This window comes from Eublepharis macularius, chromosome 15, assembly GCF_028583425.1.
Source record: "Eublepharis macularius isolate TG4126 chromosome 15, MPM_Emac_v1.0, whole genome shotgun sequence".
In the NCBI taxonomy this organism is placed as follows: Eukaryota; Metazoa; Chordata; class Lepidosauria; order Squamata; family Eublepharidae; genus Eublepharis; species Eublepharis macularius.
In genome coordinates, this window is record NC_072804.1 from 48,036,758 (window position 1) to 48,052,472 (window position 15,715).

The window sequence follows — 15,715 nt, forward strand, 5'->3', positions numbered from 1 at the left end:
ACGGGGAAAAGATTGTTATTACAGTGGGGGGAGAGAACTGGGTGGAGGGTCCAGGAACAATCCCTACCAAGTTTGGGTAGAATTTGCAAGGAGGAGGTGCCAATCATGCCCATCTCTGATAAAAGGGCATGCCATGGGCCGTGAGACCAGAGCATCTTACACTCACTCAACGCAGAATGCCCTCTTCACCAGAAGAAAGGAGGAAGTGATACTGAGCCTGCTGAGAAGATTGCATCTATCCATTGCTCTGGGTGGAAAAAAGCTTCATTTTCAATAGCTTCAAGGCTGGTGAGTTTTTGAGATGGTGTAATTGTGGAAGTAAGGATGAGAATATCGCAAGGGTATCTCATCAATCAGTTTGCATAGGACCTGTGCAAAGCAAAGAACTAGTAATTTTTAAGTCTTATTTTTTATGTAACTTTATTTCACTGGACAAACTGGCTGGACTCATTAAAAACATTTAAGGTAAACCATATTGGGACATACCATGCACTGGCTAGATGACTACAAAAAAAATCAAGAATTAGGCCCGTATTGGCGATGATGTAGTTTTTTCCTGGTGCGCCTGTGCAGGAGCACCAGAATAAAAAGTGTGCTGGTCAATATGGCCTTCAGAGGAGGCTGCTGCAGTGGGATGACCAGGCTCAGCACCACTAGCCGCCCTCTCCTGCCTGGGCAGAAGCCTCTCCTCCTTCCGAAGCAACGCCACTTGGCAGAGCAGGTTCACACGGCCAAAGCGGCTCCAGGCCTCAGGGCTGCCTATACCACTCTCCACTGCTCTTCCTTTTCTGCATTGCTACAGCCTCCCTAAACCAAAGCACTGTGCACTTTGCAGCTGCTCAGAGGAGCCTGCTCAGCCACTTTCTAGGGATGTTGGAAGAGCCTTCTGGGATTGTGACTGTTGAGTCTGGCAGGCTTTCTGAGCAGCGCCAGCCCCCACAATGATTGCTCCAGCCTAAGCAACCTCCAACAGAGCCCCCCAGGAAACCTCAAGCGGGACGTGGAGGTAAGAATCCTCCCCGAATGATTTCCTTGCCCAGCAGTTGGTGAGCAGAGGTATACTGCTCCTGTACATGGAGGATCCGTTTAGGAAGCGGGGCCATTGATTGAACTCCTCCATCTCCCTGTAAAGCCAAATAGGTTGTAACTAGAGATGGGCACGAACAGCAATACAAACTAAAGACAGCCACGAACAGCCCAATCAGCTGTTCGCGAACAAGCTGTTCATGAGGCCCCATTCTAAATGAACTCTAAACAAACAGAAGAGAGGAAGTCTGTTCAAGGAAATCTCCTCAGGATGGAGGAAAGCTTCAAAATTTGCTGAGCAGAGTGGTCGGATACGCACCCTTAGCTGTGTCCTGTTTGGGGGATCCAGCACAGAAGCAACTGTTTAATGCCCCTGTTAGGACAGACTTATCATCCATGAATCTAATTCCCTTTTAAAGTTGAGACCATGACTATGGATCAAGTTAAATGTGCACATGTTTCACGAGTTTGGGCTGGGTTTCCCAGACCCAACTCATACTTCCGCAGCCATACAGCAGTTAAAAAGTAAATGGCTGTTAAAAAATAAAGGAGAGCCCAAAAGGCCCCAGAATGCTTTCACAAGGGGAAGAGGGGCTCCTCCTTCTCCCTGAAGTCATTTCCCATGTCAAAATAGCATGTCTTTACTGCTCCACATGCACAGAATACTCCACATGGAGCAGAAAAAATAGGGGGAACCCTCCTCCATGCAATTTTGACAGGAAGAAACACCTTGAGCAGGGAGGGAGGAGCCCCTCCTCCTCCTACAGAGGCATTCTGAGACCGTTTGAGCTTGCCTTTATTTTTTAACAGCTATTTCCCAAAGGTTCCATGTAGCTGCAAAGAACTCGAGCTGGGTCTGGGAACCCAGACCTAAGTCTGTAGCTTGACCCTCCGTCATCTAGCAAGGAATTCCACATTTTAGTGCCCCACGTTATAGTGTTCCAGGGGAGGGAGAAAAAGTTCTGTCTCTAACTTGTGAATCATTTTATAGACCTCTATCATGCCACCACCTCTTCCAGTCATCTCTTTTCTAAACTGAAAAATCCCAGAATCTTCAGTGTTTCCTCATAGGAAAGATGTTCTTCTAATCCCCGAGTCATCTTGGTTGCCCTCTGCTCTTTAGGGTGATTTCCTTGGCTTCTCTCAGAGCCAAGCTACAAGTGGCTTTTTCCACATATGGAACACTTGATTGTTCTCGCAAGTTTTCCTGGGAACTGAAGTCCCCGTGTCCTTCCCTCTCTGTTAGAATCGCTGCCTGAAGAGCCAGAGAAAGCCGGCTGCAGCAGCAGTGTTTGCAAATCGTCCTCCAGTCACAAGCCTGCTCTCAACGATCTTTGGGGGCGGGCAGCTGCAACTTTCTCCCTGGGCGTCCTGCTTTGCTTCACCGACACATCGGCTTTCTTCAGAGCTGCTCCCCGGGAGCTTTCTCTGGCTGTTTAGGCAGCGATTCTAACAGAGAGAGGAAGGACACTGGGACTTCAATTCCCAGGAAAACTTGTGAGAACGATCAAGTGTTCTACACGTGGAAAAAGTCACTTGTAGCTTCTCTCTCAAAGAGGTCTTTCCAAGCCCCTACTACTTGATCCTTTTAACTGGAGAAGCTGGGGACCGAACCTGGGACTTTCTGCATGCAAAGCAGATGCTCTGCCACTGAGCCATGTCCCCTCCCATTACCAAGAACACATGATGCTCAATTCTATTGTGGTAAATGTAACCATCTTCCAAGTAGAGATGGGCACGAATAGCAAACACGAACTAAAAAAGCCACAAACAATCCAATCTGCTGTTCACGAAGATGCTGTTCGTGAGGCCCCATTCTAAACAAACAGGTGTTCATTGCAAGCCTCATTCATTGCTGTTCATCAGGCCAGAAAGTCTGGCAACTTCAATCGATTCCCTTGGCAACTGAGGCAGGGATTGTCTGTCTGAACTCCAGCTGTTGCCCTGGAAACCCCAATCGAAGCCCAGTTTAGCTTGATAGATAGACAGGTCTTCCTTTCAAGTGTGGAGCTCCAAATTTGTTACAAGGGAGCAAAGACCAGGGGGGAGGGGTCTCCCAGCTCTGGCTTTGCAGACAGTGGAGAGGGAGAGAGACTGTACTGTTGGCATTTTGATAGAGAGAATGCATTGGAGCTTGAATTTTCTTTGTATGTGATGGGATAGGGATCTACCCCTTCAAGTTCCAGGGCTGCTGCCATTCTCTGGGCCAAGCTATTATTTATTATTGGCACATTTCCTGCAGCCTGCTCAGGTAGGGTTTCTGGGAGTGGTCTGGTAGGGATGTTGATGGCTGGAGGACAGCCTTCTGCCCCCACGAAGAACGAACATGTTCGTGAACAGGTCATGTTTGTCAATGTTCATTGTTTATTGTTCGTGGATGGCAATGAACAACGAACACCGTGTTCGGGTTTTTTTTCTGTTCGTGCCCATGTCTAGTCATAACTTGCTCCAGGGAGAAGAAAACAACACTTTTGGGGTTCTCAGTGGTCTCAGAATCACTTCCTGTATGCTTCTTGCTGGCACAAGCCTCTGGCACCTCTGACTTTTTCAGCCATGGCAGAGTGGTTTATCAGGGCTTCGCTCCTCCCCCAACCGCAGTCCACAAAACCGTGTCAAGATGGTGGTTCTCTCTCCACTCAGCCCTCTTTCCCATTTTCTCCACTGCTTCTTGGGAAGAGGTCAGCTCAGGCTGTAGGTTAAAAATTATTCCCTCCGTCCTTTACACTTGGATTTTTTTTTCTGAGTCTGGTGAGAAGATGCCATCTCTGGAAGGGATAGTGATCTTGCTTTTCAATAGCTTGCAGAATTTTGCGAGTATGCAAATGTTAGAATTAAGGAAGAGACATCTAAAGGCAATTTTATGCATCTCTGGTTTGATGTGGGACGAGGGCAGGAAAGCAAACAAAAATGTGTGTTTGTGTTATGTGCCATCAAGTTGCCTCCGACCTATGGTGACCCTATCAATGAAAGACGTCCAAAATGTCCTATCATTAACAGACGTACGCAGATCTGCAAACTGGAGGATGTGGCTTCTTTTACTGAGCCCAGCCATCTTAGCTTGACTCAGTTTGTTTCACATGACCTGCCTTGGGTTTGTCCCTAGTTCTTGAATTCAGAGGTAGATTGTTCTAGTATATGGAGGTTATCTAGGAGAAATGGAATGACTTTGTCCCCTTCCCAAATTCTGCCCTCTGCAGATACTTGCCCCCAAATCCAGGAATTACCCAAGCTGGAGCTGACAACCCTCCTCTTCCTTGAAAGGGGCAAGGAGGCAACATCTAAATGTACTCCATGTGCTGAAATGTTATACTTACATGCTGTAGGTTGCTCAGCTGGCAAATTCATCTTCTTGTGTCTCTTAAGCCTCCTCCAATCCTCTGCAGACATAAAGCTTTGGAATGTCCGCGCCTGAAGAATGGGATGTTCCCCTAGCTGATCACTGCTGTGCTCATACCTAAACAAACTGCTATACATTTGCCATCATCCTTTTCCAGGTTCATCCCTATTGCTATTGCAGTCGGAAACCGGATAATTCTCCACCATGGAAGGCCTGAGGATCGCTGCCTCCGTCTGTTCCTTTGTAAGCCTCTTGCTGCTCATCATTGCCCTGGCTTCAGACTATTGGGTAGTGGATAGTGCAGGAGGCTACACAGGATTGTGGCGAGCATGTGCACGTAGCATTTGTTTATCATATGGGATGAATGTACAAGGTAAGATCTTCCTTGTCTGGGGCAGGAGAACTATCGACGTGGGGCACCAAAGTGATGACTGAGCATTCTTTTTCTGGGATTATATATGTGGAGTAAGGGTGGGGTAATTCGATGGTAAACTTCTACAGGGATGCCTCTCGATGCGTATATATTGATAAAACACTGTAGAAAAGCAATCCCACTGCAACTTTGCTCTTTTTATATGCAGATGCTTTCAATATTGCAGATGTACAGTCCACTCCTGTACAATATAAAAACACAACACACAAAAAGAATGTGGATGTAATCATACATAAGATCACATCAAGTTTACTTTTTTGCTATGTTTCATTAAGTCACTTTCAACCCCCTCCCCTAACCCTTCTGTCCCGTTGCAGATTACTTCCATGCCACCCGAGCCTTCCTGCTGATGGGGATGTTTGCTGGTGCTGCCTCTTTCTCTGGTCTTTGTGCCTCGTTTTACCGCTCTCGCGTTCAATCCATTTCCACCACTCGTCTTGCAGTTACAGCCACCGTTATAGCAGGTATTTCCTTTAGATGTCTGGAAGTGTTTGGATTCCCATAGTTACACTCTTTGCATGGGTTTACTATGAAAGTTCCCTGAAGTCATAGCTAACTTATGGCGACTCCTGGTGGGCTTTTCGTGACAAGACTAACAGAGGTGGTTTGCCATTGCCTGGCTCTGCAGCCCTGATCGTTGTTGGTCTCCTATCCAATTACTAACCAAGGTTGACCCTGCTTAGCTTCTGAGATCTGACAAGATCAGGCTCTCCTGGGCTATCCAGGTCAGGGTTTACTATGCCCTTAATTTTAATTTATTTATTTATAGGACTCAATTAAACAAGAACATTTCAGGGGGGTAGCCATGGTGATCTGCAGTAGGAGAACAAGGTTAGCAGCACCTTAAAGACCAACAAAATTTCCAGGATATAAGCTTTTGAGAGTCAAAGTTCCTGGTCCCTTAGATCCCAGTCAGAAGGTGGGAGGAGTGTTGAAAAGAAGGAAGTCAGGATGCAAAGGTGCACAGCGTAATCAGATTGATTAGAGTGGGGGGAGAAATGCTAGGAGCAGGAAATGTAGAAATAAGCATCTGTAGTGAGATAAGAATCCTGTGTCCCTGTTCATCCCTGGGGGGTGAGGGGATGGAAGGGTCCATTGTTCTGAATTTGTGAATGAACTCAAATTCAGTGGTCTAGTGTTTTATAATATACCTTTGCAAGCTGACTCGCTTCCTTGCTGCACCCCTCCCCCCCTTCTGACTGAGATATAAGGGTTACTACTTGTATCTGACGAAGGGCGCTTTGACTCTCAAAAGTTAATACCCTGGAAACCTCGTTGGTCTTTAAAGTGCTACTGCACACAAATCTTGCACTTAAACAAGAAAGACTGGGAGTTACAACAAGCAAGCAAGCGTGTGAACATGTAGAGTCAATCTGCCAGAGGAAATGAGAGTTTGGGATTTGAGTCTCACCATGGGGAGATGCTGGTTGCCTGCAGGGATCATGAAGCTTTTGAACTGGCATGGGGAGACACTTGGCCTTCAGTACCTAAAACTGGTCAGCAGTGGAGCTCTGAGATCCTCTGTTAAAAGATGCTCAGTCAAGGTCTGGATTTGGGTTTTACTGCCTAGCAAAGAGATATTTTGCAAGGCTTGTCTTCTCCACAGTTGCCCCAGCATTCATTCCACTAGACAGCTCTGGCATACAGAGCAGTCCTGTTAGCTTCTTTGTATGGTGAGGCACGGACAGGAGCTCTGGAGGGATGTGTGGTTCTGCAGGGATATCAATACTTCTTTTTTTTTGGTGATTCCTAGGTGTTTGTACCTTGATTGCCATGTCCGTGTTCACAGGAGTGTACAATGATAGATACTCAGACCTCGCGGCAAGTTTTGGATGGTCCTTCGGTTTAGGCTGGGCCTCATTCCCTTTGTTTCTTATCACTAGTAAGTATGTTCGGAACAATTTAAACCTGATCATCACATGATTTTTCTTGTCTGGAAGTTTAGGCAACTGTTGGATATTCATCATTCCCCAGGCGGAACCCAGAATACATTGTGGGCCCGTTGGCATGGAGATTGGACTATAAATGAGTTAAAGAAATAACTAAACAAACAGAAAAATAAATAAATAGTGTAGCCAGTCCCCCGATGTCTACGTTTTCCACATGCAAAATGAGTTTTTTAAATGAAGGGAACAAATGTTTTCCCCTTTACTCTGCAACTGGAGGAATGTGGTTCTTCCAGAGCGGGACCACAAGTGACGCCTGACACAGGTTGGACACTAGTCAGCTTCCCTCAAGTTTTGATGGGAAATGTAGGCGTGCTGGTCTTGCAGCTTGACTCTCCGACTGCTGTCCAATAGACTTTTCAACTGTCACTTGTCCAACATTCCGCCAAGCTGCCTACATTTCCCATCAAAACTTGAGGGAAGCTGACAAGTGTCCAACCTGTGTCAGGCGTCACTTGTGGTCCCGCTGTCCAGATTCAGTATGAAAAAACCAATGTTGCCAGAGATTGAAGCTGAGCAGAGAAAGGTCAAAATACAGGGAAGTATATAAGAGGGAGAGATTATAAAAGGTGGCTTCCTGCTGAATAGATAATAAACAACATGGGCATCGAAGATATATCCCTGTAGGGAACTGGATCACTTCTTGTATGCCTGCTGGCAAGCAAGACTGGCACCCGCTAGCTCCAGTTATGCCAAACTGGGCATAAGGAAATTATGGCTGATAGTCTCTACAGAAGCGAAGGCCCGGAAAGAATCTCGCCGCCCCCCCCCCCCCCACACACACACCCAAAAAAGAATCTGGAGAATTTTTTAATATTATTTTTTTCTTTAATTTTCTTTTAATTTTTTCTTGTAATTTTCTCATGAAAAAGGAGGAATTTTGGAGAAACTGGTAGAGTGAAAGGGGGAGAACCAAATGAAATATTGTTGACGAATGAAATGGTTTGTAAACGCATGAAAACTATTACATAAAACAACCTACAGTGTCGTATGATGATAATTCCTAGGTATATCATTATTTTCAAGGTCGTCTCATAGAAAACATTGAGTCATTGTCAGACAAAGCAAGTTAGGGTCAGCTAATTTCAGGTTAATTTTGGCTCAGGCATATCTGAAGGCACCCCCCCCCCATATTGAAACTAAGGAATTTATCATTTTAAATCCTACAAATATGCAAAATCATCAATGTTATACAGTAAGTTATAAATGATGCATTTTAGGTTGGTAAAAATTGCCTGTGGTCGGGATGTTTCCAGTAAAAGTCTGTCTTACTTTATCCTCTTCCCTGATCACACTGCTTTTCTCTCCTGACAGGTGGGCTTGCTTTCTTCATTGTCCCGAGTACTACAGAGGCATGAGCTATGTCTTTGGGATGGCATCTGGGGCAAAGTTCAGATCCAGGGGAAAAAAGCAAAAAGACGGCCTGAATGTGTAAGGAAAGAAGAATGAATCCCACCCACCCACCCCCATCTCTCTCTCACACACACATGCTAAGTGCCTAATGATTTCATCTGCTTAATGAAGAATTTGTTTTTTGGAATCCAATGCTATTCTTTTTATCTCTAATTAGCAACGAAGCCCATTGTAGGAAAAAATACAATGGGCTCTAGAAATGGGAGGGCAGGCAGACTGGCATTGCCTCCTCCACTGTGACTGATCCTGGCTGGATGAAGTCAGGGGAGCAGGCATTGCCACCTGCTCTGCTCCTGCTCCCTGCTGGGTGAGGGGGGGCTGGCATTACCACCTGCTCTGCTCCTGCTCCCTGCTGGGTGAGGGGGGGGGCTGGCATTGCCACCTGCTCTGCTCCTGATCCCAGCTGGGTGAGGCGGGGGGCTGGCATTGCCACCTGCTCTGCTCCTGATCCTGGCTGGGTGAGGGGGGGCTGGCATTGCCACCTGCTCTGCTCCTGATCCTGGCTGGGTGAGGGGGGGCTGGCATTGCCACCTGCTCTGCTCCTGATCCCGGCTGGGTGAGGCGGGGGGCTGGCATTGCCACCTGCTCTGCTCCTGATCTTGGCTGGGTGAGGGGGGGCTGGCATTGCCACCTGCTCTGCTCCTGATCCCGGCTGAGTGAGGCGGGGGGTGGCATTGCCACCTGCTCAGCATCTGATCCCAGTTGGGTGAAGGCGGGGTGTGGGCATTGCCACCTGCCCCCCTCCTAATTCCGTCCTGGGCTTCCTGCCGCGGCACGCTCTCTGGAGGAACAGGCCACTTCTCCTGGGCTTCCTGCTGCGGTAACGCCCTCTAGAGGCACACCAGAGTAGGAGGTGAGTTGTAAAGAACGTGGCTAGCCTTTTATATAATAGGATTTTTCTCTGAAGAATAAAAAGAATACCCAATTGCTTTAAGAGTTGTGATCTTCTTTACAACAACAGACTGCGTGTGTTCTCCTGTTTTGGTAGCGGAGATGAGGTCAGTAAATCATTTCTACAGGGGGAAGTGAAGGAGCTTGTAATTTCCATTGGAGAAAGGGCTACTTAAGTTGGAGGAAGGCGTCTCAGGCTGGAGAGAGACTCCTTGGAAGATGGTTGCATTTACCACAATAGAATTGAGCATCACAAGTTCTTAGTAATGGAAGGGGACATGGCTCAGTGGCAGAGCATCTGCTTTGCATGCAGAAAGTCCCAGGTTCGGTCCCCAGCTCCTCCAGTTAAAAGGATCAAGTAGTAGGGGCTTGGAAAGACCTCCATGAGAGAAGCCAAGGAAATCACCCTAAAGAGCAGAGGGCAACCAAGATGACTCAGGGATTAGAACACCTTTCCTATGAGGAAACACTGAAGATTCTGGGATTTCTTCAGTTTAGAAAAGAGACGACTGGGAGGGGAGCAGCGTGATAGAGGTTTATAAAATAATTCACAGGGCACAGAGAATAGACAGACGGAACACTTTCTCACTCCCTTAGAATACTATAATGTGGGGCAATAAAATTAAAATTCCTTGCTAGATTTATAGGGCAAGCTACAGACCTGCCCAACTCGAGTTCCCTACAGCTTCATGGAAGCTTTGAGAAATAGTTAAAAAATAAAGGAGAGCTCAAATAGCCTCAGAATGCCTCCATTGGTGGGAGAGGGGCTCCTCCCTCCCCCCTCAAGCCATTTTCCCCTGTCAAAATAGCATGAGGGGGGGGGTTCTCCCCTGTTTTTTCTGCTCCACATCAAATATTCTGTGCACATGGAGCAGTAAAAATGGTGGGACTCCTCCCGTGCTATTTTGACATGGGAAATGGCTTGAGGGAGGAGGGAGGAACCCTTCCTTCCCCCTGCGGAGGCATTCTGAGGCCATTTGAGCTCTCCTTTATTTTTTAACTATTTCCCAAAGCTTCCCAAGGCATTCTGAGGCCGTTTGAGCCCTCCTTTATTTTTTAACAACCATGTTCCTTTTAACTGCTCTATGGCTGCGAAAGCCTGAGTTCCCCAGACCCAACTTTTTAAAAAGTTGCATGTTTCACTTGACCCGTAGTGATGGTCGATACTTTAAAAGGGAATTAGACAGATTCATGGAAATAGGGCTATTAAACAATTGTTACTGTGCTAGATACCCCTTATGAGAAGGAGGGAGAAAGAGGACACAGCTGAGAGGGATTATAGTACCAGTGATCAGCAAATTTTGGAGCTTTCCTCCATCCTGAGGAGACTTCTTCCAACAGCAAGAAGCTCTTTCCATGGTGAAAGGACATTTTCTATCAGAGGAAGTGTGGAGGAGGGCTTCCAGGTCTACTGAATGGAGTGTTGGGTTGCGGTTTGCCCCTTATAAGGAAGCAACTTCTTGCTGGCCCTCCATACCCCATCCCACTCTCAGTGGAGTAGGAGGGAGAGGGGCAATTTGTGGGGGGACAACATTGCATGATACGCCATTGTCATTCAATTCTGGATGAAGTCCTAGAAGTGACATCACTGCATCAAATGACTTTCTAGGAATCCTCTCAATCTCTGTGATCTTTATAGACTAGATGGGCTATAGGCCTGTTCCAATTCGAGAACCCGATGCTTCTTCTGCCCTGCCTAGATGGATCAGGTTTGCCCAATCTCAGTAAGTCTCAGAAGATAAAGGGTCACCCCTGGTTAGTGTTTCGATCGGAGGCAGCCAAAGTCCAGAGTCGCCACATAGTCAGGCAATGGCAAACCACCTCTGAATATCTCTTGCCTTGAAAAATCTATGGTTTTTTAAATAAGTTGGTTTGACTTGACAGCACTGTACAGTGGCTCCCAGTTCATATTTTTCCGTGGACTTTCATCATCAGAATAAAATACTCAGTGGTTCCAGGTAGGATTGACAGGTGTCTATACCCTCCAGGTGGGAGGAGGGGCCTGACCCTTACCTCATGTCCATTGCATGCTTACTGTTTGCACATGCACACACTGTGCTTGCATGCTATGTCACTTGCTGCCCACAGGAGTGCTCCTTCTCTCTGCGCTGGACCAATTCCCCCAAGAGAGCACACAGTGCACATGTTCCCAGGGTGGCTAGTGGCTTGCTGCCTCCCACAGATCTCTGGCGGATTTGCAGGCAAGAGGGCAAAACCCCAGAAGTTTACCCACACTGATGGGCATCTGGAAACCCTAGTTCTAGACATGGCACGAATCAAAATATGAATCAATTTTCGTGACGAATTGGGTCGATTCGTGTTTTGCGAAAACACATTTTGTGGGGCTGGGTTTTCATGAAATTCATGACTTTTTGGCCCATTTCATCTGATTTGTGAATGATTCATAATTTCAGACAGGCTGGCACCGATCTATTGATTTCCTAGGCAACAATGGGCCCAGACCTTTGGTTGCCCTTGGAAACCCCAATCATAGCCCACTTAACCTTGAAAGGCAGCTCTCCTAGCCAACTGTAGAGCTTCCATTCTGCCCTATACAGCGAGGAGCAGGGGGTTAATCCCCTAGGCAACTGAGGAGATGGGTCTTCTGTAGCATGGGAACACCAATCTCATCCCTCCAAACCCTGTTAGGGAGGTCTGTCTGCGAACCACAGACCTCCTCTTCTGCTCTGTTTCAGTGTTCGTTATATAAGGCACCTCTCTTTGCCTCATGCTTTTCCGTCCCAGTAGACAGAGGGAGCGGGAGGACTTGTTGCTGGGATTGGAGTGAGAGAGAAAATGGAATTGAGCTTTTGGCTGCTACTGCTTTAAAAGAGACTAAAAGAAGTCTCTTATTTCCCGCTCTTGGCTTTGCTGTGGGAAAGTCTTGGGTGAGGGTGCCTTTTTTCTCCACCCCACCCCACCCTAGTCTCAGGCCTTTACCAGACTCTGGGTGCTAGGCCTCCCCCTTTTTTTATTTGCTTATCTTTGTTACTTCTCAATTGTTGCTCTGCTCTTTTGAGGACTCACACTCTTACTGTTTCCTTTGGTTTTGGTTTTGGACCTCTCCCCGCAAGCCCAGTCTCAGGGCCACTGCCTGGCTCTCGGACCCAGCTTTGTGTGGGTTCCTCAGGGCCTCACTCTTCTGTTTGCTTTCTCTCTTGTTGTGTACTTGCTTGGTGCATCTCACTCTTGCTTTGTGCACCTACTGTGTGCATTTTATTTTTATTTTGAGCACCTCTCCCACCTGGTAGGGTTGCCATTGCCCCAGGGGCGGGGGATCCCTAGATCCCACCCTTTCCCCCCCGCACCCACTTACTTGGCTGGCGGGGGGCATGCTTCCCAGGGCACGCTCCCCGGGCAGCACGCTGCACCCCTTGGCAACACACCACACCCCCGTGCCCCAAATCACGCCCCAAAGTGGGCCCATTTGGGAAGAATCAGGCCCTGGAGCAGGCAATTCAGCCCCTTGGGATCGCAGGGAGCACCCTTCCACCCATGGGGTGGTGGCAGCTGCTGCCACTTCCAAAAGTGACAGCGCTACACAGCCGACATGATGATGGCGCTTCCAGAAGTGATGGTGATGCACGACCAGTGTGATGACATCACTTCCAGAAGTGATGTCATCATGCCGGCTCCAGGGTGCATGCATGGAAGGTCTCCACGGAACAGGGAAGAGGTAAGTGCCAGGTCTCAATCCTCCCACCAGGAGGACAGAGGGACCTGGCAATCCTACCGCCTGGGCAAGTGTCTCTGAGGTGTTTAGGGGCTCTCCACCCAAGCCCAATCTCAGGGGCCACTGCCTGGCTCTGGAGCCCAGCTTTGTGTGGGTTCCTTGCCTGAGGTCTCACACTCTCCTTTCCTTTCCTTTAATTTCAATTTAAGCACTCTCCAGTGTCATTGTGGTGTTTAGGGGCTCTCCACCCAAGCCCAGTCTCAGGGCCACTGCCTGGCTCAGGGGCCAAGCTTTCTGGGTTCCTCACCTGAGGGCAAAAACTCCTCAAAGTGTTCTTGTTTCTTTCACTTCCAAATTATTTTTGTGTGCAGCACTATGAGGCATGGAATGAAGAGCAAGGGTGGTCACATGGGGAGGAAGTTCAAAGCTTGTCCAGGTTGCCCATCGGAGCCCAGCAATACTGAGGGGGGGGGAGGTCTTGGAGGCACCAGAGACTCCTACTGTAGATCTGCCAGCAGGGGCTTTGGAGGAGGCAGAACAGGTCTCACCACTGATGGGAATAGAAGTGGATATCTTCAAAATTTTTGAGGAAGATGATGAGGGGAAATATCAGGATGAATGGTGGGGTTCTGGAAAAACATCCAGATCCTCCAAATTCCAAACACTTGGGACTGTCCATGCCTACAGTCCACCCCTCACTCCATGCCTACAGTCCACCCTCACTCCATGCCTACAGTCCACCCCTCACTCCATGCCTACAGTCCACCCTCACTCCATGCCTACAGTCCACCCCTCACTCCATGCCTACAGTCCACCCCTCACTCCATGCCTACAGTCCACCCCTCACTCCATTCCTACAGTCCACCCTCACTCCATGCCTACAGTCCACCCTCACTCCATGCCTACAGTCCACCCCTCACTCCATGCCTACAGTCCACCCTCACTCCATGCCTACAGTCCACCCCTCACTCCATGCCTACAGTCCACCCTCACTCCATGCCTACAGTCCACCCCTCACTCCATGCCTACAGTCCACCCCTCACTCCATTCCTACAGTCCACCCTCACTCCATGCCTACAGTCCACCCCTCACTCCATGCCTACAGTCCACCCCTCACTCCATGCCTACAGTCCACCCTCACTCCATGCCTACAGTCCACCCCTCACTCCATGCCTACAGTCCACCCCTCACTCCATGCCTACAGTCCACCCCTCACTCCATTCCTACAGTCCACCCCTCACTCCATGCCTACAGTCCACCCTCACTCCATGCCTACAGTCCACCCCTCACTCCATGCCTACAGTCCACCCCTCACTCCATGCCTACAGTCCACCCTCACTCCATGCCTACAGTCCACCCCTCACTCCATGCCTACAGTCCACCCCTCACTCCATGCCTACAGTCCACCCTCACTCCATGCCTACAGTCCACCCCTCACTCCATGCCTACAGTCCACCCCTCACTCCATGCCTACAGTCCACCCCTCACTCCATGCCTACAGTCCACCCCTCACTCCATGCCTACAGTCCACCCTCACTCCATGCCTACAGTCCACCCCTCACTCCATGCCTACAGTCCACCCCTCACTCCATGCCTACAGTCCACCCTCACTCCATGCCTACAGTCCACCCCTCACTCCATGCCTACAGTCCACCCTCACTCCATGCCTACAGTCCACCCCTCACTCCATGCCTACAGTCCACCCTCACTCCATGCCTACAGTCCACCCCTCACTCCATGCCTACAGTCCACCCCTCACTCCATTCCTACAGTCCACCCTCACTCCATGCCTACAGTCCACCCCTCACTCCATGCCTACAGTCCACCCCTCACTCCATGCCTACAGTCCACCCCTCACTCCATGCCTACAGTCCACCCCTCACTCCATGCCTACAGTCCACCCCTCACTCCATTCCTACAGTCCACCCTTCACTCCATGCCATGCCTACAGTCCACCCCTCACTCCATCTTTCCAGCCCAGCATCACACCACGGCCAGTAATCCTTCATCCTCCTCATGATCCAGCAAGTCCCTGTCCCTGTTTTAATCAAACACTGTGGCAGGACTTGCCACCCTTTCTGTTGACCGCCTCCTGGTCAACGTTTTGCAATCTTGGCCAAACTGGGAGGGTGGGTGGAAGAGAGCATGCTGAAGTCTCCCTGTGAGTTTGGCATCTCTGAAGGGGGCTGTTGAAATGCCCTGGGTTCTGACAAATCATGAAACTAACAAAGTGTTTCATGAAATGGGTCAGTTTCATGGAAATTGGTGTTTCATGATTCGTGGAAACCGACGAAACACAAAACTCTCATTTTGTTTTTTCCCGTTCCGTGCCCATCTCGGCCTAGTTCCAGCCAATAGAGAAGTTATTTGAACTGTAAAGAAAGTGTTTAAAACAGCAGATGCAGAAAGACCAATCTCAAAGCAGCCAGGTGTTATAAATTCTTGCACAATTGTAGCACAGTTCTGGACAGTGTCTTGTGATTTCCCCTTTCAACTTCCTTGTCTGAACACTCATGGTGCATCAAACTCCCCAAAATGCTCTTAGTGCCACCTAATATTGATGGAATTCATTACCAAGATGGCCTAGCAGAGGAAAATACAGTAGTGAAGGCAGAAAAGTGGCAAGCAGCCCTTCTTACAAGAGTTGAGTCTCTTGGCGACCCTTCTAGCCAGTGAGATTCCAAAGAGCAGACCCATAGCCCAAGGCGCACAGTTCTAGATCCGAAGCACTCCATTCTGTTCATTTGTGCAAAGGGGAAAAGAGATTGCCATCAGTAGAATGTTTGAGAGGCTGATCTTTTCCCTTGCTAGTTTCCAAAACACAGTCACACCCAAACGGAAATGCAATCCTTTAGCAAACTTCAAAGTCCAGGAGCGGAGGGGAAATGATTGTTATCAGTGGGGAAGGGAACTCAGCGGAGGGATGGGACACAATCCCTGCCAAGTTTGGGTGGAGTTTGCAAGGGGGAGGTGCCGATCCTGCCCATCGCTGATAA

At 48.6% G+C, this 15,715-nt stretch overlaps 1 protein-coding gene across 1 annotated transcript; it reads left to right on the plus strand.

The window, feature by feature from the left end:
* The first annotated feature begins 46 nt into the window (after positions 1-46).
* On the plus strand, positions 47-8,186 carry LOC129343653 (protein NKG7-like). Its single transcript, XM_054999991.1, has 5 exons — positions 47-288; positions 4,521-4,736; positions 5,114-5,260; positions 6,550-6,678; positions 8,057-8,186. Exons 2-5 carry the CDS (start codon positions 4,568-4,570, stop codon positions 8,098-8,100), a joined length of 489 nt encoding a protein of 162 aa, XP_054855966.1. The 5' UTR covers positions 47-288; positions 4,521-4,567; the 3' UTR covers positions 8,101-8,186.
* The last annotated feature ends 7,529 nt before the right edge of the window (positions 8,187-15,715 follow it).

What these genes read in the sequence shown, in the direction of transcription:
- LOC129343653 (XM_054999991.1), top strand. Translation starts at nt 4,568, where the DNA reads ATGGAAGGCCTGAGGATCGCTGCCTCCGTCTGTTCCTTTGTAAGCCTC. An exon ending in ATATGGGATGAATGTACAAG is followed by an intron (nt 4,737 to 5,113) that starts GTAAGATCTTCC and finishes GTCCCGTTGCAG; the next exon opens with ATTACTTCCATGCCACCCGA. An exon ending in CCCTTTGTTTCTTATCACTA is followed by an intron (nt 6,679 to 8,056) that starts GTAAGTATGTTC and finishes CTCTCCTGACAG; the next exon opens with GTGGGCTTGCTTTCTTCATT.